At 45.9% G+C, this 24,210-nt stretch overlaps 2 protein-coding genes across 3 annotated transcripts; one reads left to right on the top strand and one right to left on the bottom strand.

Moving 5' to 3' along the window:
• Positions 1 to 1,400: 1,400 nt before the first annotated feature.
• On the top strand, positions 1,401 to 10,938 carry CILP (cartilage intermediate layer protein; the record flags this gene model as incomplete). The annotated part of the gene is made up of 8 exons (XM_080351351.1): positions 1,401 to 1,458; positions 2,865 to 2,948; positions 3,882 to 3,935; positions 5,314 to 5,499; positions 6,621 to 6,935; positions 7,047 to 7,155; positions 7,619 to 7,776; positions 8,615 to 10,938. The coding sequence occupies 8 exons, from the start codon at positions 1,401 to 1,403 to the stop codon at positions 10,936 to 10,938; spliced, it is 3,288 nt and encodes a 1,095-aa protein (XP_080207477.1).
• A 5,076-nt stretch (positions 10,939 to 16,014) lies between these two features.
• On the bottom strand, positions 16,015 to 23,685 carry MTFMT (mitochondrial methionyl-tRNA formyltransferase; the record flags this gene model as incomplete). 2 transcript variants are annotated; one of them, XM_080351320.1, is made up of 10 exons in its annotated part: positions 16,015 to 16,143; positions 17,745 to 17,975; positions 18,296 to 18,378; positions 19,010 to 19,091; positions 19,676 to 19,767; positions 20,332 to 20,407; positions 20,956 to 21,058; positions 21,884 to 22,006; positions 22,413 to 22,625; positions 23,534 to 23,685. In XM_080351320.1, the coding sequence occupies 9 exons, from the start codon at positions 23,683 to 23,685 to the stop codon at positions 17,775 to 17,777; spliced, it is 1,125 nt and encodes a 374-aa protein (XP_080207446.1). In that variant the 3' UTR covers positions 16,015 to 16,143; positions 17,745 to 17,774. The 2 variants fall into 2 exon arrangements, with proteins under 2 accessions (XP_080207446.1, XP_080207445.1); XM_080351319.1 differs by lacking the exon at positions 16,015 to 16,143 and having other exon boundaries at positions 17,494 to 17,975.
• Between the last annotated feature and the right edge of the window lie 525 nt (positions 23,686 to 24,210).

Here is a 24,210-nt window from a genome sequence, read left to right as displayed (position 1 = left end):
AGGCACAGAGGCTGTGGGCTGGAAAACATCAATGGGGACATGGTTCTCCATGTCCTGTGTCCCCTGCTGACGGGTTTGAGGCAGGGTTATGGGGACAGTGGAGTGGGGGGGTTCAGGGAGGGGACGGGGCTATTTGATCTTCCCCAGCCCCTGCCAGAGAGAGGACACGGGCAATGCTGAACCCTCCACATCACTGGGATCCGGCCACTTAAACCCCCTTTTTCCCCGGCATCGTGTGTCCCAGGGAAAACGGGACACCAGCACCAAACCAGTCCCAGACAGCTCCTGAAATAGCTGCCGAGTGGGAAACAGGCTTTCAGGCTAGATTAATTTTTCTTGGTTACTGTCTGGCTGCGAGTTCACGACCCCATCGTAAGCCCACAAAACACCACTCATGTGTTGCTTGTTATTTTTGCTTGACTGAGATTTGCTGAGCCATAATCAAAGTGTTTCCCAGTGCCACATTCCCAAGTCTCGGAGGGGTTGGTTAATACTGCTTACAAATAATGGGGTGTTCCCGCTGCCGGCTGCTCTTTGTCAGCCTCTTTTTATGGGTAAAGTGAGGCACTGAAAGGCTGAGGCAGCATTTCACTCCCCCCAAGTTCATTAATTTGGAGCGTACAAAGTAAAGCACCTGGATTTTCAGCTGATACCACTTGGGATAACACCAGCTCCATGGGTACCTTCAGAAATTAAACACTTGACGCTGCAGGGCTGAGGAGCTAGCTTAAAAACAAAATCCGAAGTCACTGAGTTGGGGAAGAGCAAAACAAAGCCTCAGTCTCTCAGCTCTGCATGCAGAAAAGAGGAAAATATTTGGCTTCTTGTTCATATTTGCAGCAAAGGCTTGGCTTGCGTGTGGGGTTTTCCGCTTCCAGAGCCACTCGGGAGCCTCCCCCCTCGCTGTGCTCCCGGGATCTGCTGGGATAAGACGTGATCCTTGCGCTGAGCCCAGCGTGCAGGCAGAGAGCTGGGGGGATGAAGATGTTCCTGCTGACACGGGGAGCAGAACGGCCCGTGGGGCCGCGTGGGCTGCGGGAACATCCCTGCATAAGTATTTAAGCTGTTAAAAGACATTTTAAAGAGAAGTCGTTCCAAATCCGCGCTCTGTAGAATAGATTTGGGCTCAGATGTGATGGTGAGAAGAAGAGGGGATGCAAACGCGGATGCAGAGCCACTGCTGCTCCCCTCTTGGGGGTAAGTGGGGGGCTGCCGGGGGTGGGCAGGGAGTAAAAGCAGCCCCGCAGCATGTTTTGGGCTGGTTCAGATTGGGAGAAGCTCCCTGAAGGCGGCAGGACCCTGGTTGAGCCTCAATGAAGGCGGGCTTGTCTCCACAGGTCTGGGGAAGGCACAGGACGGCTGTGGATACTCCAAGAAGCCCCTGCTCACCTCTGGAGATCATGGTCACTGCAAAAGGATGGATCCTCTTCCTCTTTCTGGGAGCCACATCCATTCTAGGTGAAGGTTAAATGTTTCTGTTCTCATCATCACACTGTCACTTGCCCACTGGCATGATGGCACATCTGCTGGTGGCCACTGAGCCAGCAGACATGGGCTTGGCACCAATGTCTCTGGGTCAGTACAGTCTTCACCCAGTCAAGCAACTTCCAGACGAGGGCTGGTGCCCATCCTGCCCACAGAGCACAGTCAAAGCCCATCTGCCAGCCTCCGGGTGACCAGACTGGCCGTGCTGGCACCATCCTCAAGTTGCGCGAGGAAAGGTTCAGATTGGATATTAGGAAACATTTCTTCACGGAGAGGGTTGTCGGGCATTGGAACAGGCTGCCCAGGGTAGTGGTGGAGTCACCATCCCTGGAGGGATTTAAAAGATGAGGAGATGAGGCTCTTAGGGACATGGGTTAGTGCTAGATTCAGGCTATGGTTGGACTTGACCTTAAGGGTCTCTTCCAACCAAATGATTCTATGATTTTATGATTCTATGATCCCTGCCTCCTGTCCATGACACCCCATGGTGTCCAACCCACACCCCAGCTCCCACCCCCGCTCCCCTCTGCTCTGAGCAAACCCTCCTCGGTCAGTGCTGTATACATCTCCTGGGCACAAACCAGCCGCAGCATCAAGCCGAGCCCTCAGGAACCAGTGATGCAGCTCTTCTCCAGGAGAAGATGCTCAGGAGCAGCTGGATCTGCTGTCACTGGTGGGTCACACGTACCACAGCATCAAGTGATAAGCAATCTGGCCCTCTGCGCCGGTGGGTCTTGCGGAGAAAACATGTTTGCAGGTTCTTTGGATTTGTTTTCCAAGGCTATAGAGGAATTTTGCACTGAAGTGCTCTGGCCAGGCAGCCAGGGATAGGAACAGGAAGAGTCAGTTTGCCACTGGGGAGGTGCCCAGAAGCTCCGATGAGCCCCTGGGAGCTGGGCAGCTTCAGGCTTAGCTCCCCAGTTTAAATGGGACGGGTCCCAGTAAGTACCCTGGGAACGAGTCACAATCAGCAACTCCCCCCAGGCACAGCAACTGCAGAAAGCAGTTTATGTCCTCTGGTGACAACCAGCCTCCTCCACCTCAGGTTCACTTCTCTCCACACAGGGAAAGGCAGGATATATTTTATATCTCCAGCTATAAAATGATTATTTGATCCCAGCTGCTCCAACACAGAAAGCACCAAAAAAATTCTTGGATGCTAAGGGAAATGGCAAATTTGCATCATCTCCGAGCAGCAGTGATGTTGTGGGACATCTCTGTCACACACTTCACTTGGCATCTCCTGTACAGCTCCCACAGCTCTCATCAGCCACAACCAAAAGAGAAATCTGAAAACCAGACCTTAAGGATCCCAAATCCCTTGACTCTAATGAATTCATTATTAATCTAATTTAATCTCTAATTTATTGACTCCTTAGGTCAAAGGCTTCTGAAACCAGCCCTCAGCAGGATCCAGATAGGACAGAAAACCTTCAGCCCACTGGTGATGCTCAGCTTGGAGAGTAAGTTATTTCCCTCACCGGGACAAGGGGTGTTTGTACGCGTATTCTTTTTATTCAGCCTTAATTTACAACCTAAACAATATTATTTGAGTAGATGAGGACACTTAGGCAATGGAATAAATGTTAATCATCCACAAGCTCCTGTAGGGTTTTGGCTATCGCTGACACACGCTGTTGGCTCCTCTCCTGGAAAAGTGAAGGTCAAGCGCATGAGCACAGCCCCAAGTCCCGCGGGAGGCACGCGCGGCCCCTCGCCAGGCTGGGAGAGCCCAGGGATGGGCAAAGACATGTCCCAACCCGCCTGTCCCCAGCCTGCCCCCACGCCTCGGGCAGTTTGTGACACTGTTGCTCTAGGATTAAAGCCCATAGGGTGTTAATTACCTGCTCTGCTTGTTAATCCCCAGGAGATACCCCAACCCCTTGAACTTTACTGACTAGGTCTCGGGATTTAAATTCAAGGAGGTGCTGAAAGGGTTGGATGTGCTGATGCCGTAGTGGAGGGATTAGGGGACTTTCCCAGCCTCCCGTCCCACACCCAGCAGCTCTCTTAGCTGCTGGGGAACATCAAAGCACTGAAAAGATGGACACTTGGAGAAGACCCCTCCACCCACTGAGAGGTATCTTTAGGAAAACTACCGTGAGAATTTTTTTCCCCCTCAAAGCAGAAGGCATGATGCTGGGGCTCTCAAAGCAAGGGGTGACTCCGGCTTCTCTAAGGAGAAATAAAACAAAATTTTGAGTTTTTGACCTATGACATTGGAAACTAAAGTGTCTGCCCTTAGCAGCAGTGAGCCGTAAACTCAGTTTTTGCCTCCAGGAGAGCATAAGCCAGACATACTGGGGTTGAGCAGCTGGGCTGGCAGGAGGGACGGGTGCTTGGCCAGCGTGCACTCAAACCCTGCCCAAATCACCCCACATATTCTCTACCCATAGGTACAAGGAGCAGCTCTCGCCGGGGGAATCCAACCTTCACCTACGCCAGACGCAGTACGTTCCTGCCAGACTGTGAACCCTGTCCCTTCCCATGTCCCCGTCAGCGCTTGACCCCTCAGCTTCTCCCTGTCCTCAGTTTTCTGCTTTTTGGCTGTCGAGGTGCTACCCAGAGCCATATAGTGCCATTTGCCATTTTCCACCCACCCCGCAGATTGAAGAAGCTGATCTCAAACAGCCTTAGGATCTTACTGAGACCCCACTTCAATGTGTTACACGTTAAGTTTTTGCTTGGGGCAAGTACAGACAGGCTTGTATCCTGGGACAAGACCATGTCCCAAAGTCCACCTCTCCCTGCCTCCCCAAAATTACTAAATAAGGTTTATTGACGTGCTACTTGGGATGCTGAACTAGAGATACTGACATGCCAATAGATTTAAAAACTCACCCAAGCACTTGCTCCAAACCAGACATGATGCTCCCGTAGCTGCTGTCATTTAAATTATCTTTTCCAGCCTCCTGGTCTTGGAGGCCAATGGTTCATTTTGGACCATCACTGAAACAGTGCAACCATGTGTCCATCTGCCTTTCTAGGAAATAACCCAACCTGGGTTATTTTAAATTGGGTGGAAGACAACATGGCACACATCTCCAAGAAACCTAATTTTTTAGGAACGTTAGTCACAGGCACATCCTCATAAACATTATTAGAACATTGTCATTAAAAATATAAACCCAAACCACAGGCTTGGAGGGGGATCTCATCCATTCAAAGCAGCTTAAAGTAATACCATCTAGTAACCCAGTTAAAGAGATTCCTTTAAAAATCTAACCGCATATTAACCTCTCAATAAACCCGCTTTCTGTTTTACAGATCAGCTGGCCCCTAACATGCTCAACCTGTTCAGTAGCATCTTAGGCTTTGCACACAGTAAAAATGGTGCTCGCAGTAGGACACACGATTCCCCTATAGAGAACATATGTTGGAGTACGGTTAAAGACATTCAACATGATCATACCAACAATTTGACCCCCTTTTTTATTTTCTTTCTTTTTTAATTTAACCACTTTTGAAATGCAGGCGAGCATTGCTCCTCAGACAGCATTTAAATGACAATGTGCATCTGATTTCCTTTAAGCCCAAGTTATTCAAGTCTAAGCATGAGCTGCCTGCACTTTGCTCCCCTTGAGTTTATCTTAATCATCCTGAATAACGGTAGCCTGCGGGAAATTAAGTCAGAAGCCTTCAGATGCTTTCTCATGCTTTATTTCCCAGCTCCCTGAACGTGCTTTGAGTTAGTTTAACCCGTGTGGTGCATAATATCCAAATGCATAGTCTGTACTATATAGAAGCTGCTAAGAAACCAATTGCCAGTTTTCGGGCAGCCATACGTGTAACTTACATCTCAGTAACACACCCCTGATATTATTCAAGGTCCGCTGGTGCAAGATTCAAAAAGGTTTTTGTCTCCGTGGTCAAAATGGAGCGAATGTTCGGGGAAGTGTGGCCAAACGGGCGTGCAGAAGCGTACCAGATCCTGCCTCGCTGAGCATCTCTGGGGCGTGCACTGTAACGAAGTAACGGAGGAAGGGCGGCTCTGCATCGGACATGACTGCTCAGGTGCTCCGATAACATCGCTCATGGGCAGGGGGTGATGTCCTGATCTCACCATTGTGTAGGCGCTGTGCTCCCTTCGCTGCCGTTTTGCTCTCCCTTGCCAGAATTTCATGATGCTGGTGCCCTTCCCGAGCAGGGCTGGGAAGTACTAAGAGATTTGATAGCAAAAGAGCAAGCTAAGGGGGAAATCCAGATACAGGGAATCATCAGGGACTCATAAAGATCCTGGGGACAGAGGAAAAATCTCATAAATCTTGTTATAACAGCAGCAATTGCAAATTACTGTCTCCAAGCAATCAGCCCCAGGAAGGAGAAGAGTTGGGAATGTTGAATTGCCACAGCCCCTGCTGAAGGGGCTTGTAATTAATTATATTATTCTTGTAATACCCTTTTAAATGAATCATTCTGAAAACAGTCCATGTTTTCTCCAGGAAAGTTGTATCACATTTTCTCTGATTTTTGTCATTTATTTCCAGCTATAAGAAAATTATCAGGTAGCTGCTGTACAGGGACGCTCTGTGATTGTAAAAGGAATGATCTGAGCCCTTGCCTTGGGAAGAGACAGATGATTTAGGATTAATCACTATAGGTAACAAAAACATTTCAGGATCACTGTCTGGGAGACCATTCATCAAACCCATCAGATAGCGCTCATTTGGCAATTAATTCATGTCTTGCCCAAGCCAGGATACCATCGAATAAGGGGAGACATCTTTTAGTATAAAAACAAAGTTGTGGTGTTTGGGCACAAGTTGGTAACAAAAACCTACAAAGTTTAAGGCATTTGGATTGGTAATTTTGCCATGGTTGAGCTAAGAGCTCACATGCTGATCTGCATTCAAGTTTCCCCGAAATTCATCCCTTTGGGGAAGGTAAATAAGAGCTCCCAGTTGTAATTATATCCACGTGGCTGCTTTCTACTAATTGTCAGGTTCAAAACGACATCATCCCTATGTTTCTAAAGCACAGCTGTTGATAATCAGTAAGAATATGTTTTGGATACAATTTATTCCTTATGCGGTATCTGCCTTATTGCATCTAAATTAAAAGCAGACATGAGACCGTGCCATGAGCGTTATGGAGACTTGGGGCTGGTTTCTGACCCACATTACCTCTTCTTGCAGTCTGCAACATCACCTGCTCCATGGGCCGTGTCAACGCCGACTGCGATTCCTGCATGTGCGAGGATGTGACGCTGCTCGGGAAGGTCTCTCTCGAGGACGGGTCACCCGCTGCCGATGCCCGGGTCTACCTGCAAGCTGAGAAACTCAAGTTGTTGACAACAGCTGATAACAGGGGCATGTTTAGGATCCCAGGCGTCTGTCCTGATGGCAAAAACACCCTTAAAGTAAAGAAAGCTAAATATGCAACAGCGACTGTCACCGTGCCAGAGAGCAACAGGAGAAACTTGGCAATCCAAGTGCAGCTGCACCGATCAGGTAGCCCCAAAGAGGGGGGGAAACACAGGAGGCTTTATGCAGTGATCAGAAATAAAAACTGTGATTTTAGGAGGAGAAGAGTAACAGGATGGTCTTTTCCTTCTCCCACAGGCAAACCCTACATTTTGAGGAGCCCCGAGGACAAAGCCAGGAGAGTAGGACAGAGCGTGGCGCTCTGCTGCGATGCTCTCGGGAACCCGGCCCCTGACCGCTACCTCTGGTAAGGAACTTGAGTTTGATCAGGTAGAAGTCTTGGCTGTCCCACAAACTCAATTTTTATCTCCTTACTGGCTCCATAAAGTTGGCGGTTTTTTTAGCTATAAAACAGCTAAATACACCAAGAACCAATTGCTGCAAACGCTGGTTCCCTTGAGATGTGCAGAGCTGGTGTTTCTTGCAGGTGCAGTAATTTCATCTGCCAAGGGACTGACTGGAAAAACACACAAATAAGAGTTTGAAAAAACCTCAGCAGGCATGGCAGGCAGCTCTACCTGTCTGCCAACTGCCCAGCAGCCACATCTCAGTACTGCTACAGGAAGAGGAACAATTTTTTGGTGATGCCACCTAGCTAGGCTATAAATGGGGAAACTGAGGCAAGAGGTCTGGCAAAATCCAGATGCAGGATCAGGCCATGGCTCTGCTCTGGCCAGGCGGTGAACCCCTGTCCCCTTAACTGCCTCTAGGTACCACAATGGCTCGCTGCTGGATCCCTCCTTATACAAATATAAAAACAACCTGATTCTGAAGAACCTGAACAGAGACCAGGCTGGAGAGTATTTCTGCAAGGCCAGCAGTGCCGGGGGCTCAGTGAAGTCTCGATCAGCCAAACTTGCTGTCATAGGTAAGAGAAAATGTTCTTGATGCTCCACGAGCAGCAGTGATGGGCAGAAACCAGAAAAAGTGATACATGTGGCAAAGAAAAGTTGCAGGAAAAATATTTGTAGTTTATTTCATACATCTGTTAGCAGATAAGCCTGCGCGAGCTGGTTATGAACCAGATGCTCTCTTCAAACTGGAGCTCTGGATTGTAGGTGACCTGCCAAGCTCAATCTGCTGCTTTCAGCAGATTTCTCGCTGCACTTGCTGCCTGACATGTGAATATTTCTGTTTGGTTAGGTTTTTTGTTTTGTTTTAAACTTTGGGACATATTTTAGTCTGTCCGTAGCCAAAAAGCCAGGCAGCTGCAGAATCATAGAATCACAGAACAGTTTGTGTTGGAATGGAACTTCAAAGCTCATCTAGTGCCACCCCTGCCATGAGCAGGGACATCTTCACCAGCTCAGGTTGCTCAGAGCCCTGTCCAGCCTGGCCTGGGATGTCTCCAGGGATGGTTCATCCACCACCTCTCTGTGCAACCTGGGCCAGGCTCTCACCACCCACAGTATATAAAAAATTTATTCCTCATCTAGAACATCTAGCTGAGGTGGGGGTGGATGGCAGTGGTGGGTGAGCAGGAGCTGGGATACTCCAGCCAGGTACCTACAGATAAAGCTGATCACCTGCCTCATTGAAACAGGGGCCAGATGAATACAGCTAACCAAAATCCTGCAAAACATCTGGTTTATGGGTGTGAAAACCTCCCCTTTATTGAAGCAATGTTTAGCTCTGAAGGTTTCAGACCACAGAGTGATGACTGTACAATTATTTCCTGCTGTTCATTAAGAAATCCTATTTAACAGGAAGACAAGAGGCATCCTGCAACTCTCAACCCCAAAGCCACCTCATCCGGCTTCCACATGACTGCTTCCAAAAAGCAACAAACTCCTTCTACTATGATGTGGGCAAGTGCCCAGCAAAGACCTGTGCTGGGAAGCTGGATAAGGGACTTCGGTGCAAGGACAATGTCGCCTACTGCTGTGGGGTGTCCAAGATGGAAACCAGAGACATCTCCTGCGACGGGTACACGCTCCCCACTAAAGTTGTCGTAGAATGTGGCTGCAAAAAATGCACCGAGACCAAAATAACAGTTCGAGGCAGAGCCACTGCAGCAGATAATGGTGAGCCCCTGAGGTTTGGCCACATCTACATGGGGAACAAAAGAGTAAGTATGACCGGCTACAAGGGAACCTTCTCCATCCAAATCCCAGCAGACACGGAGAGACTGGTTCTAACTTTTGTTGATCGGCTGCAGAAATTCGTGAACACAACAAAAGTTCTGCCTTTCAAGGAAAACGGAGGCGCTGTGTTTCATGAGATCAAGCTCCTAAGAAAAAAAGCCCCGGTTACACTGGAATCCACTGAAACCAATGTCATTTCTTTGGGAGAAATAGAAGACGACGATCCAATTGCTGAATTAGAAATCCCTCCCAATGCATTTTACAGGAAAAATGGAGAAGCCTACAGAGGCAAAGTGAAAGCCAGCGTGACATTTCTGGACCCAAGAAATATCTCAGCTGCCCCTGTGACTCAAAGTGACCTAAACTTTGTAGATGAGGAAGGAGATGTATTCCCGCTCCGCACATACGGCATGTTTTCCGTGGACTTCACAGACGAACAGGGCACCGAGTCTCTTAATGCAGAAGAAGTGAAGGTTCATTTGGATGCTGCTCAGGTGAAGATGCCGGAGCACCTGCAAGAGATGAAGCTTTGGTCCCTGAACCCAGAGACAGGATTATGGGAAGAAGAAGGGGACTTCAACTTTGAGAAAAGCAGACGACGCAAAAGGGAGGAGAGAACATTTTTGGTTGGGAACATGGAGATCAAAGAAAGGCGGCTTTTTAACCTGGACGTCCCGGAGAGCAGACGGTGCTATGTCAAAGTCCGAGCCTACAGAAGTGAGAGGTTCCTGCAAAGCGAGCAGATCCAAGGGGTTGTGATTTCTATTATAAACACGGAGCCAACACCGGGGTACTCCTCCAACCCCAGAGCCTGGGGCCGTTTTGATAGCGTAGTCACTGGTCCCAATGGTGCCTGTGTGCCTGCCTTCTGCGACGAGCAAAATCCCGAGGCCTATGCAGCTTATATTTTAGCAAGCATGGGGGGTGAAGAGCTTGAAGCTGTGTCCTCTGCTCCCAAACTCAACCCTAACGCTATCGGGGTCCCACAACCATATCTCAACAAACTCAACTACAAGAGAACAGACCACGAGGACTCCAGCACTAAGAAAACAGCGTTCAGCATCAACATGGCCAAGCCAAGCCCTAATTCCCCAGAAGAGAACAACGGTCCTATTTATGCCTATGAAAACCTAAGAGAGTGTGAGGAAGCTCCACACAGTGCTGCTCACTTCAGGTTTTACAGGATAGAGGGAGACAGATATGACTACAACACTGTTCCTTTCAGTGAAGACGACCTCATGAGCTGGACTGATGACTACCTGGCATGGTGGCCCAAGCCCATGGAATTTAGAGCCTGCTACATTAAAGTAAAAATAAACGGACCCCAAGAGGTGAACGTAAGGTCTCGTAACATGGGCGGGACGCACCCGCGGACCATCGGCAAGCTCTACGGCATCAGGGACGTCCGCAGCATCCGTGACCCCACACAGCCGGACGTGTCGGCAGCCTGCCTGGAGTTCAAGTGCAGCGGCATGCTCTTTGACCAAGACCGCGTGGACCGCACGCTTGTGAAGGTGGTTCCCCAAGGCAGCTGCCGCCGAGAGAGTGTCAACAGCATGCTCCACGAGTACCTGGTGAACCACCTCCCCATGGCTACCAACAACGACTCCAGCGAGTATACGATGCTGGCTCCTCTCGACCCGCTGGGGCACAACTACGGCATCTACACCGTCACTGACCAAGACCCGAGGATCGCCAAGGAAATCGCTCTGGGCAGGTGTTTTGATGGCACGTCTGACGGCACCTCCAGAACCATGAAGAGCAATGTTGGCGTTGGGTTGACTTTCACCTGTTCGGAGAGGAGCGCGGCGGAGCAAAGCATCTTCCAGTCCCAGAGGAACTCGGGCCAGCAGTCCATCCTGGTTCTGCCAGGGGAGAGCCCCGCGTACCGACGGCAGCCGGCGAGTCGCCGAATCCCCCAAAGCAGGATCCCAACGAGAGGTTAACGTTCTCCCTCATACTAGAGCTGTATAGGAGCCTCAGTAAAGTTGCTCGCACTTCATTAAATATAATTTGAAAGTAACATCTACCTGCTAATAATCTAATTCAAAGCTGGTAGGTGTCATTATTTTTGAGACATAATTAAAGTGCACTTTTTTTGTTTCCCCCAGCAGAAAGGAAAGACATAAGGCAAAAAAATTGGGGCCAGTAGCAGTAGTGGGTTCATGTCTTAACAAATGCATCTATAAAAATCTTCTTTCTGCCTGACATTAAACAGCTTCACAAGATAGTGTAAAGGGAAGACTAAACACATAATTCAATTAAGTCATGTACATAAAACATTCTTCCGTTCTGCATCTGCAGACTTTGCCAGCCCAAGTACCTGTACAGTAGTCAGTAACACAAAAAGGAATAAACTGATTTCCTCATACTGAATTCAACTGCAAGGTTTTGTACTTGAAATGTAAGTATTTTATTTATTTCTAGCTTGGTTTAGAATGACTGTATTCAAGCTAAACTACCAGAAGCTGCATTTCTAAGAACTCACATGCTCAACAGCACAGAGAAGCCATGGATTTGTAGGCTCCATACGGATAAAACTACAGTTTTCTCTTGCTTCTTGCATTATTTGCCAAGAAAAATCCATGCTCTGTTATATGGTAGGTTAATAAAAAAAGTAATTTTGTAACTTTGACAATGCTACGTTGCTTTTGTGTTTGACACACCCAAGTAAACCAGGCTTAGAGCTGACCAAAGAATAAGCCACAAAATTTCACTTGTCTGTTCGCAGACAGGTCACAGCTTTATCAGCGTGAGATGGGTGAAGGGTTTGGTGGGTACCTGGGTGCTTCCCCAGGTCCAAGGCTTGGCCATGGTGTGCTGCAGTCAGGGAATCTTCTCCCAGCTTGGAGATGTGGAGAGTCTACGGTAATGCTGCGAGAAGCAGAGCAGAAGGTCACGGCAAGGGATGAACTAAGGAGGCAGCAGCAGTGCTCCCATGGTGGGACAAGATGGGGGGAAAGAGGGCTGGGAAGAGAGCGTCAAAGACTATAGGAAACCAGGCAATGAAGAGCTGGGCTGGGAGATGCAGGGACAGGGAGAATACAAGCTTCCCTCCAGATTCAGCAGCAGCAAGCAGGACGCTGTTGGGCAAGAAGCTGCTCTTAGCTCAAAGTACAGATGGCCACAGAAGTGGTCGGACAGTGATCCATCTCCAAGTGACTTATTAAGCAGCCCTATCAAACCCCCACCACTTCTAGAGCAGAGCTGAGGACCTCACCAGCACAGACGACATCCTTTGTTTACACCCAAACACCCGCAATAAATGTTTGGGGTGCAGGCAAGCCAGCAAGCCTCCAACATCAAAATTTCCACTGAGAGATCACAAAAATGTGGGCAGTGCTACTGGATGAAAAATGGAATTTAAACACACATTCACGTATGGATTTCTCTCCCCTACCCGATCCCCTCCTATGGGTATGAAGACAGTTTTAGGTCTATACTGTCTTACCTACAGCCCATCAATGTTACGGGGAATCTTTCAGTAGTATTTAGCAAGCTTTGGAACAGGTTCTTTGGTGTGACGCAGGGCATCCCAGGCAGTAAATGCAGAGCTGTGCTGGAATAAGCCTGAATTAGGCTTAAAAATGTAAAAAACCCAAACAAAACAAACCTTAATAATCCATGTTTTTATGCAAATTGACAGCTACCAAAGAGAAGCAGAAAAGGAAGAGCTGTGGAACACTCTGGCATATCCCCTTCATACCAATGAATTTAGACTCTGTTTTCTTTTGTGTTTAGTCTGCTGCAAGGGCTTGGCATGAGCTGGGGCCAGGGCAGCCAGTGGGGAGCATTAGCTGGGACCTTCCCACAGAGCTCTTGGCTTGTGCTGCAGACTCACAGAGAAATGTCTCTTCCCTCTGTTCCCCTCCTCCTCTGCATCCAGCCAGCCAAATCCCCAACTTAGTTTCATCACTTGGAGGGTGAAGTAACACAAATGACTTCTGCAGACCAGCCCAAGACATACACGGATGAAAGCAGGCTTGGGATCTGGTCTCTGTGCCGCATGTGGGCTTGCCAGAGCCAAACACAGCGGGGTACAGGGCTCTTCTTTTTGGGGAGAAATGGCTGTTTGACATGAATGAAATGGTCACAGTTCTACAGCCTGAAATTCTGCCTGTTCATGAAACAGAAAGAAGATCTCCATGTTTCCCCCAGTCTGTCCCCCACTGCAGCTTAACTCTGACTTGGAGGAACAAACTAATCTCCGCACTCCCGGAGCCCCTGAGCTCTCGGAGGAGGCTGCTGGCAGAATATGTTGAGCACAGAGCAAGACAGAGGTTCCGAACGCGGGTGCTTAAGCACTATTATCAGAAAACAATCTTGGCTCAACAACCACCACTCAGTGCTAACTTTGTTGTTACTGATGAGCCACCATGCCAAATACATTACAAAAGTCTTATCTAGGAGAAAAGCTACAGTATGTCCAAGCACCCAGTGCTCACACAATTTTCATGCTCTAGTTCAATGTCAGTTCTGACTTCTCCAGCTCATGTTTATGGTCAGTGTCCTTTCTGCAACCTGAAACCAAACCCACACTCCCACATATCAAAGGAGAGCATCAGCTGGAGGAATGCAGAAAGGCTGTGACTCTGCTCCTCCCTCAGCCTTTGCCTTCGGACCACCAACCTCGAGAAACAGCCCGAAGCAGGAGACCTGGCTCCTCAGCATCAGCAGGTTTGGGGCTAAAGGCAAAGCATCTTCCACTAAGGTTGTTCAGTTTCTAGCCCTCAGATAGATCTGGTGACCTTTCCCTCCTGTTCTTAAGAAAGGGAAAATATTGCTTCTAAGAAACTATCAGGCACCAGCAGTTAGGATAAACAAAAGAGGAGATATTCTTGTCTAGTCTCAATCTTCAAATTATTCAGGGATTTTGCAAGCAACTTTTTTTAAGAAGACTCAAGTACTGCTGTGAGTAGTCACTTACACTTTTTGGTTTTTTTTGTAATTTACTCAGCAGAAAACAGGAATAAAAAGGTTTCCTAGGAAGCAGGGGGAGTAGTGAGGTTTCACATTATGAAACAGATGCATTCAACTGCGAGTCACCAGCATCCTAGGAAATAACACTCCCTTGAACATTTATTTGAAATCCAAGATGAAATCATCCCTATCCAACACCAGAGCCCTTCTGGTGCCCAAACATTTTGCAGTTCTACCAGCAATTTGGCTTCAGCGGTCTTAAACTGAGCTGTAGTGGACGTTGGATCTACGAATACCTCTGCTACTTCTCCTCTCTCATCCAAGAAGAGGACAGCTGTTTTATTTTGCTAGTATGACTTTCCAATTGCTAGGGTGGCTGTACTTGACCTCAGCAGCGGTACTGGGGATTGAATCACCATGTCTGTGTTCCAGAGTCAACCCTGACATGCTATTCCACACCTCATCAGTGAATATCCCTTTTTTGTTTTGTCTGTTCTGCAAAAATAATCAGATTTTCTTTGCCTACCAAGTTAAATCCCTCCAGAGCTAGGTGAAAGTAAAGTTTCCAAAGAGACATTTTGGCTAAGAGCTGCTTGGGGAACACCAATTCCCTTTAAAGCTTCTTTACCATGCCAAAAATAGCATGCCAAAGATATCCTCCGTTAAAAGAAAAAAAGAAAATCTTACCCTTTTTTCCTCCATAAAACAACTGCAGTAATGTTGCGCGCATTCAGAGCTAGGACATTAACTGTTAAGCAACAAAGAACTGCCTAATCTTCGATAACATCTTGCATAGAAAGCAATTCTGAGAAGCCTTAAAGCAAATGTTGCATAGGTCAAAAGATTAAGTTACAAGTATATGTATCCTGGCTACAATATGGTTTAGACATTATTTGGTATTAAACAACTAACTGAAGACATTCTGAACCAGATTTTCATGTTTTTCTGCCCAGCTGACCTTGGTTTTCCCTAAAAGAGACGCAGTGAGCACCATCTACAGGGTTTCTGTGCACATGCCACCTCAAACTCTCCCAAAGACGCAGGGAAATTCTTTGCTGTTGCTTTATGTTTTAGTTAAAACTGAAATTACCACCTGCCAGCAATGACTAACTGCACTAGATCTCACACGATGTGCAAGTTATAACAGTGGTGCTTTGCCCCATGTCATTTTGGAGATGCCAAGGACAGAGACATAGTTCTTTGCTAAAACTGTGATGTCAGAGCAGGTTCACAAAAGTAAAGGAGTTACAGAGCCTTGAAGGAATTTTCCTCAGAAGTCATTCCTAGGAACAAAGCAGTTGATTTCACAGTTTGGTCATCTAAAAGCTTTTAACCTTAAGTTGCTTGAACTTTTGATACTGTCTTCTTTCTGTGGGAGTCACACCTCACCCTTCATTTTGCTCAGGTCATAATGAACCACAATTCACTTCCCAGTGCCTGATGACCTGGTACATCTGAACAGTTGGGCTGACCCATACTAACAGATAACTCAAATACTTCTCATAATTTTAAGCACAAATGATAAAGCATTTTAGACTTATCTGTAAGTTCTGGTGGTGGGTTTGCTGTTTGGGGTTTTTTTTGTATAGTCATTCCACTGCTAATTCAATTCTGATATAATCCATGCCTGAGGCCAGACCCCAACATGCAGCTGATTAGTGTCAAAAACCTCACTGTCTATGGGGAAGGAGCTTTAGAGAAAATGTCCTTATCCTCAGCAAAACACAAATACTGAATTCCAATGATGCCTAAGAGTGTTCTTTAAAAACAACTGATGGAAAATTCCCAGAAGCTCCAGCAGGCAAAACACAAGGCAAGCAGCCATATAGTTGAGACCAGAAATGTAACAAAATCCCCCAAAAAAATCCCAAATTCAACCACCATCCCCACAAACACATAAAAAAACCAAAACACTCGCCCACCCTCCTTTCTGTTGGGATTAAGTGGTAACTAATCTTCCATAGATCAACCTCAACAGTATGCCAGTAAAATGACTTCACAACCTTTACTTGCAAGTAGGAGGTCGAAACAAAGCACAAAAATAGATCATTTACTTGGAAGCAAACTTGCCAGTTTTGTAACTTCTGCAGCACAAACTGCACCCGGGAGTCTGCAGCCAGAGACAAAAGGAATTCTCCACAGGAGCCCGATTTCCACCTTGCTGTTGTTTCCAGTTTATGACTCTGATTCATAGGCTTGGGTTTCTCGGGGGATCATGTATTGCAGAAAACCTGTCAGAAGCAGATTTATCGTTGAATGGCAATTAAAGAAAAATACTGCAGCATCTGCTCTAACAGATGCTTCTTCAGAAACATTTTAATCCATGTGATGGAACACATTTTTCTAGATTTTTTGCTTTCATTCAGTGAGTCACACTCAAGCACCTCAAATTCCTGTCACCTTGATGTAAGTCTCATGAATTCAACATCTGACTTGAGCTTTGAGTTCCAGACACAGCTGTTTGAGAAGGTAAAAATACGTTGAAAAGTCTGAAGAGCCAAAAGAACGTGTGGAAGAGGATGTGCTGTCAGTCTTTGTTTTGCCATTATTCTCACAGTGTTACATTACTTCTAAGAAAATAAAGTAAAAGAGTCATCAGTTTTGGGGTTCTTCTACATGAAGTGTTCCTTCCTGTGTACGTCATTAACCAAAGGCATGTTGAGGAAAAGCTTGGATTAGATTAACAACTCATCATCAGGTACAAACCCCTCTCAAAAATTCATCAGAAAAGCTAAAGATATCTAAGAAAAATATCTATTGAACAAAGTAAATTACAAGTTTATAGATGAGAAACAGAATCAATAAGATTCAAACAAGTCACTTGTATAGAAAAGCAAATATTCACAGTAAATTTTTCTTTTCTGAATTTAAAAGGAAAAAATGATGTGCTCACATCACATGCAGGTGACTAAAAATAATCAACTGGCACTCATGGATGATATCAAACAGCACTTACTATTTACAGCATTTTCAATGTCAACAGGCCCAAATAAAGCACACGACAGTCCTAAAAGAACTGGATGAGGCAATCTTGGATTAGAATTAATTAAGAATATTCTGTTTGTTCCCTTTCTGAATTGAAAATTGATTGAAACTGAATTCCAACACACTGGCAGCAGATACCTGTAGACTGAAACCACACAAGGAAAATAAGCAGGAAGACACAAGTAATTAAGCAGCTGCCATTGATTGCACAGATTGATCAGATGGAATAAAACCCCACCGAGCAAATAACCCCGACAAAGGCACATAACCACAGCTCTGTGTATGGGATTATATAAAGATGTGGCATCAAATTCCAGGGAGATCAGGGATGTTCTGTTTTAAGTGTAGTTGACTCTAAGAAAACAATCACGGACAGGAAAAGGTTCTCTAGATCTTCTTGGCTAAACTGAAGTTATTAATCTCAATGCGGGGGTACAAAGGTAAGTTAAGGGTCCACGAGAAAATCAAACCAGACAATCTAAAAGTCTCAGCAAACACTAAAATCAGAATTACAAAGAAGCACAGGACTTCATTATTACCAGATTGAAAGTAACTCTGCACAACTTACGCTTGAAGAAAATTATACCAGAAAGACCTCAAAAAGAAACTGAAAACGTTGTATAAAAATACATTTATTACTCAACAGTGGAAAAAGGGATTTATTCGCTATCTTCAGCATTCACAGAAATTCTCTTCCTTGATGGGGGAAAGAGAAATGAGTATCACCAGGAACTCACAATGAAGACAGGTGTATGACAGTAATATCAAACACTTTGAGAGGAAACCCCTTAACCAAGTTGAATGTTACAGGTGGGCACTGAAATATTTTATATTACTATTAACTTACAGCCATCTTCTTCCACATTTAAAAATACATCTATTGCTTTATATCCTGTGCCAATATTTCCCTCTGTTTCAGAGTCTTTTTTGTCGTGCTAAGTTTGAGTGTCTGAAATCTGCATTCCTGATGAACTGTTCTTGCGTTCTGCTGGAACCAAGAGTGCATATATCCGTTGTAGAAGTCAACTGCTGTGAGCTTCTTCTTTAATACAACTGTTTTGATTCCAACCCAGCCTTCCTAAAGATAAAAACAAAACAAAAAAATGGCAGTAAGCTTCTTCCATGTTTTGAAATTATCTTTAGCTCTCACTGGGCTGGCTTACAGAATGTATTTCATTTAATGTCATCACATTTACATTACAAGTCAAATTCTCACTTGCAAGGGTAAAGCAATTAGTGGCAACTAGAAGTTCTTCAAGGTGTCAAATAAAAAGACTGATGCTAATCTAAAGTAGTTTAGTGAATAACTATCGATAATTAAGACAAAAATTATGTCACACAAATGCTAAAAACCTCATCTTTAGGGCAATGAAGATAAAACAAATGGGAAAAACCTACCTTGCAACGAGCTATCAACGTCTGGGACACTTTATGGTATAGGAGTGAACCAGGAACAGCTCCACAATCATTTAATACTTTATCTAAGAGCAAAGTAAAATTGTATTGTAATTTTATCCCAACAAGTACAAAACAGCTTGAAACACTTATGTCTCTTTGAAGCACAATCATCATCTTGAGTCACTATTTTGCTAAACAATATTTTATTGCGTTTTGTGGTTTATTATACCCAAATGGGCAGGGGAGAATCAGAACAGTCGCTCTCTGGCACTGCTCCCCACCTGATCTATGAAGAGACTTTAAGCTTCCGGGACACTGCTCAGCCCACAAGCTCTCGAACTCACAAACTACCACATAAAATGGTTTAAGTGATAGTACACAGGGACAGTTTTCCTCAGTGACCCCCAGACAAGCGCATTAATTAGAAGAGGATCTCGTAACTAATGAGAGGACTGAAATCCTCCAATCTCAGGATTCTCAGAACTAAACCTGCTGCTCACTCAATATAATCACAAAGCAGGAATGTCCTTAAAACCCATTTATGCTTATCTTGGCACACAGAAACTTACTGAGCTCTAAGCATATATAAGACTTACTTAGTTCTGTTGGAGTTTCAGAATGCACTACTTAAAGCTATTGTTTAATACAGTTGTGTACCATGTACAAATAAATCTTAGAAAATTTAACTTAAGAAATCAATTTCAAAGCAAATACCAGTAAAACCAGGGATATTATCCACTTCCACAAAGTCCAGAAGTTTAACAGCAGTGCCCTTCCAGAGTGTCTGCAAAGGGAACTGGAAACAGAAGCAGGTGACACACTGAGAATATTTTCATGATTTCCAGGTGACTGCCTAGGGTGTTCTTTTTTCCTCATGCAAGATACCTGTGATAACAACACTAGGGGAGAAAAAAAATAGGTATCTGTCCAGACAAGACAGTTTTATTAATTTTCTTATTATATCTAGTTTTCCTTGCTCTTCCTCATCTCATTAACAAGCAAATCACTAGCATGTGCGGTAATGCGTTAAGCAAGTAGCTGCCGCAGCTGTTTACTGTGCCTGTTTGCACTCTTGACTGTCACAGAAAGATGTCATTACAACATTCTGAAACCCCCTCAGATGCACCAATGGAAATCCCAGCACTAAGGAAACAATACAAAACTATCCAGCTGATTTTGCGCTTGGGATCAAGTTCATGGAAATTTTCCTCCACACTAATTCCATCGCTAATGCTAAACTATGTTGGGATTTTAAAACACATGCTAGGTTCTAGAGGTTAAATAATTAAACTTGAGTTTTAGTCATTAGTTAAAATATCTACACCAAACTTGGATGTGCCACGTGACAGAAAAGGATTTTAAAAAATTCTGCTGTCTTACCATACTTCCTATTGCACGATGCAGTTGAATTATTTGTGCAGCTGTTTGTTCTTCCCATTTTATACAACTCTTAGCTACAGATATTTTAGGAGCTGGGGGAGGAAAGAAATTAAAGGACTTCATATTTTGTTCTGCATTTTTTGCAAACAAATAGCTGTATTATTTTATCTTATTTAAACCTAATTTTATCCTGACCAACAGCAGGTTTACCATCTGGCCATAGGTAGCTTAGAAAACAACTGGAGAAAAGATTTTGTAAAAACCTCAGTTTGGATCATTTCTACTTTATTCTCAGTTGTGCTCTTATTTACCCATTGCACTACAAACTGATAACATGTATTTACAAACACAGCTGCAACACTCTTGTCTACGTTACAACCATGAAGAATAACAAACTCAGATTCTGTGACGTGACCAGTGATTTTGATATTGTATGGGTAACTGGAGAAAAAATAAAAAAGACTAATGCAGTACATCTGAAGAAGAATTCTGAAGCATTTTTCCCTCTGCATGACATTTTGAAGCCAGAGAAGGCAGTGAAGAGCTCATACTGAGAAAGATATCTAAAAAAGTATAACCCAGCACAATAGGAAGAAAGTTTTCCAGCTGATAAAAGAAAAAACTAACAAGTTGCATTAAGTATGCTGTGTACCTACCAAATGTTACTCCTTCTTTTGGTTGCTCTTTTTTATTTTTTAAACTTTCAGGCAAGTTTTTCAAAACTGATATCAGCTGCAAAATGAAATTTTGTACAGAATATTAGCAAAGCTAAGCAGAAAATATTTATTAACAGTAAATACAAAACAGAAATAGAGTATTTAATTTTTCATCAGTTAAGCTTTCTTGTGAACTTCTAGGAAACTGGGTCAGTGCATTCAAAAGATTTGTATCATGCATACAAATACACCAAAGGCATCCTTCCTCCTGAATCACAATTAAAAACCCAAGTATTCTTTTATGGATGATCTCCTCTCTGCCATTAATCCTAGAAAAGGATGAAAGCTAATTATTGAGATGAAAAAACAGATATATATTTATTTAAATAAAATAAGAAACTACACTGTTTCCATACAAAGCACTTGAGTTTTTCACTGAATAGAAAAAGAATGGCAACACACGGGATCAGCACTGACAGCTTATCACATATCACTCTGCTTTCCTCTCACAAACACTCCCAGCTCTCCCTCCTCTTCCCAATTGCTGTCAACTCCGAACAAGATTAAGAAGAAATCTGTTCACACACATTAAAAGCAAGGTACTTATCAGAAGTGACACTTTACCATGCTTGCACCCATCTCTGATAACATCACTTCCAGCTCCTTTGCAGTACAGCGGGGAGGAACAGCGAACTCTTCTTGTTTAATAATTGGACCAACATCAAACCTATAAGGCCAAAAACACACCAGCTCACTGGAGGAGAAGCTATAACTCAATAAACAGTTCAAAAGTCTCCATTCAATAAGTTAACTCAGTTGCTAAATATCCCTTTTTCCCCTCTCTAAAAGTTTATTTTTCAGACCTTATCAAATAATGTTTAGTTCACAAGACAACATGGGGAAAATAATATCAGATGTATCTTGGCAAGCAAGATCCACCTCAGCAAGCTAAGATTGATCCGAATGCACCATTTACAGTTTGGAAGCGTAAGATCTCAGAAGAAACAGCCTGAAGTATTCACATGAAATTTGTTTCACAGTTTCCTGAGATCTATTATCAGACAAGCACCTAAGAAAGAAAACTATGGTAATGTGTTTTCACAAGCCTTTTAAGTCAGAGTTTGTGCTGAAACTAAAACATGTAATTTCTCTCTCATGCCTAAACAACAATTTCTTGTCTGGTTTCACTTACAGAGGTTTCAGGCAAATAAGAAAACCAGATCTTTTCTGTTGTGTCATACCAAGCCTGCCCATCTAGCTGTGTGAATGTTTGTTCTCTGTCTGCTCCTTGTAATTAAGCAAAAAATTAGAGAACAGGTCCAGAGTCTAGAGTGAGAATTACACACTCGCTAAAATACTGTATTTGTGGCAAGCCTTATATGGTCAGATGAAAGTTTCTAAATATTTCCAGTGTTAATGCTAAACACGCTCACATATTAAAAAAAATAGTAATCACACAGAATGATTTAAATGACAACATAAGTGGTGATGATTTCAAGTCCCAAAAGGCAACAAAAGCAATGAGTTGTTTTGGGAAGCACAACTAACCTACCTTTTTGGTCTTATTTCCATAATCGTTACCCCAGTCACTTTATCACCATGAAGCACCGTGTGGATTATTGGTGCGGGACCACGCCACCGCGGGAGACAGCTAGGATGGACGTTCAGGATGCCACTGAATTCAAATATTTTAAAGTTAGAATAGGAACAGTACGTGAAGCTGAACCCATATGTAAATGGGTGTGCAACATTTATTACACTGGAACTACTTTAAGAATTAACTCTTCAGATCTTCTGAAATGTTATTGGTTTAAATATATGTTTAAAGGAAAATTCGCACCAAATAACTTTCAGTTTCTTAGTGAACAAAGAAAGGAAGAAAGGTAAATTAATTATTCATAGATCTACATCAATGTGTTAAGGAACTGTGAACTTCACAGCGACAGAAACAGGGCTCACGCAAAGCAGATGAACCCAGGAAAGAGGCTGATCCCATCTGCTACAAGTCACAGGTGCTGACTCAAAACCAGAGTCCAGCTTTGCTACCAAAGCAGTAATAGACGTTCTGTCAGCTCACTTACTATGGGAACTGCAGAATAAGTTCCTCACTTAGGAGACGTCCAAACGATGCCACCACGCCCACATCAAACTGCCCCACGGGCCCCGTGTGTGGCCACTCGTGAACAGGCAGCTGGAGCTCCCGGGCACAGCTCCTCACAGGCAGGTCCCCGGGCAGGTGGGAGGGCAGCGTCACCACCTCCAGCCTGGACACCAGCAAGTCCTCGCTGGGCTCCCTGCGGTGGACAAGGTATTGAAGGCCTCACACAAGCACAGCAACGGAGAGGCAAAGGATTATTCATCTTCACCCCTCGCTGTGTCGCTGGGCCTTTCCACACCACCTGCCCCTCCAGCTCCCATCGTCTGCTTCTGCCCAGCCTCACACTCCTGACACCCCTTACCCCCCCCCAACCCCCAACTTCCCCCTTTCAATCCCAGACCCCCTCCCACGCAGCCCCACAGTCTCTGCCCCACCGTGACCCCTCTCCATCGACCCACTCACCACACCATGGTCCCTGTCCCACCCTAAGGCCACTTTCACCGCCACTTCCCTACCAAACTCTGCCCAAAACCACAGCCCCTGCACCCGTGACCCCAGCTCATTCCCTGATGGCCCTGAACCCCATCATCAGCTCTCACAGAATCACAGAATGGTTTGTGTTGTAGGGCCTTCCCAGCTCCCCCAGTGCCACCCCTGCCATGAGCAGGGACATCTTCACCAGCTCAGGTTGCTCAGAGCCCCGTCCAGCCTGGCCTGGGATGTCTCCAGGGTGGGGCACCCACCACCTCTCTGGGTACCTGGGCCAGGCTCTCACCACCCTCAGGGGCCACAATTTCTTCCTCATGTCCAGCCTGAACCTCCCCTTTTAGTTTAAAACCATCGACTCTTGTCCTATCACAACAGGCCCTGCTAAAAAGTCTGTCCCCATATTTCTTACCGGCCCCTTTTAGCGCTGAAAGGCCGCTATAAGGACTCCCCATCCCTCCCTCACCGTCCTCGGCTGCTCCCTCCACAGTCCCTGACATTCCCTCTCAGGTCCCGTCCCCCGCACCCTCTTCTCGCGGCTCCGCCTCCAGCCCCCTCCCCGCAGTCCGCAGCCCCCTCGGCCCGTTCCCCCGGCCAGCGGGCGGTACCGGGCGGTACCTGGCGGCCTGCAGGGCCCGTAGGGCGGTGACGGCGAAGCGGTCGGTACCGAAGAACAGGACCCGCCATGGCGGCCGCGTCCCCGCGCGCCCCGCCGCCCCGCGCGCCGCCTTCACCCCCTCGCGCCAGGCGCGCAGCAACCGGCCCCGCATCACGGCGCTTCCGGCGCGCGCGTGATGACGCCACCAGGCGCGCGGAGCCCGCCTCGGGGGGCGGGGCGTACCGCGCAGGCGCCCCCGGACTCAGGCGGTGTCACCACCGTGGCGCGGGCGGGCGGTGTCTGCGGGGGATCCGGGCAGCGCGGAGCAGCGCGGGTCGGGGCTCGCGGCCTGAGGCGGCAGCACCCGGCTGAGGGAAAGGCGAGCAGCCTCGGCAGCGAACCCTCCAGTGCTGGCTTCTGTCTCTACAGCCTCGGTGCTGCCCGAGCGGAGCCGTCAGCCCGGCCCTCCTGGCCGTACGTTGGCCGCTCCGCCTCAGCGTGAAGATGCGGCGGAAAAGTGTTGGGCAGAAAGGGCTGTTGACACCGCAGCCATTAATTTTCTGCTGTCTCCAGCGCAACGTTTGAGAAGCTGCTGTCTGTGTCTGCCTGTGTGTACGGCGTTAACAGTGATGATAATTAAAGGAATGTTTTCTTGTAAACTGTGGGGTCAGAATAAGCACTTAACTGCCTTCTCTCA

The sequence above is a fragment of the Nesoenas mayeri genome, assembly GCF_963082525.1.
Source record: "Nesoenas mayeri genome assembly, chromosome: 11".
Lineage (NCBI taxonomy): Eukaryota > Metazoa > Chordata > Aves > Columbiformes > Columbidae > Nesoenas > Nesoenas mayeri.
Note: the sequence above shows the minus strand (reverse complement) of the source record. Positions and strands in the feature narration are given on the sequence as shown.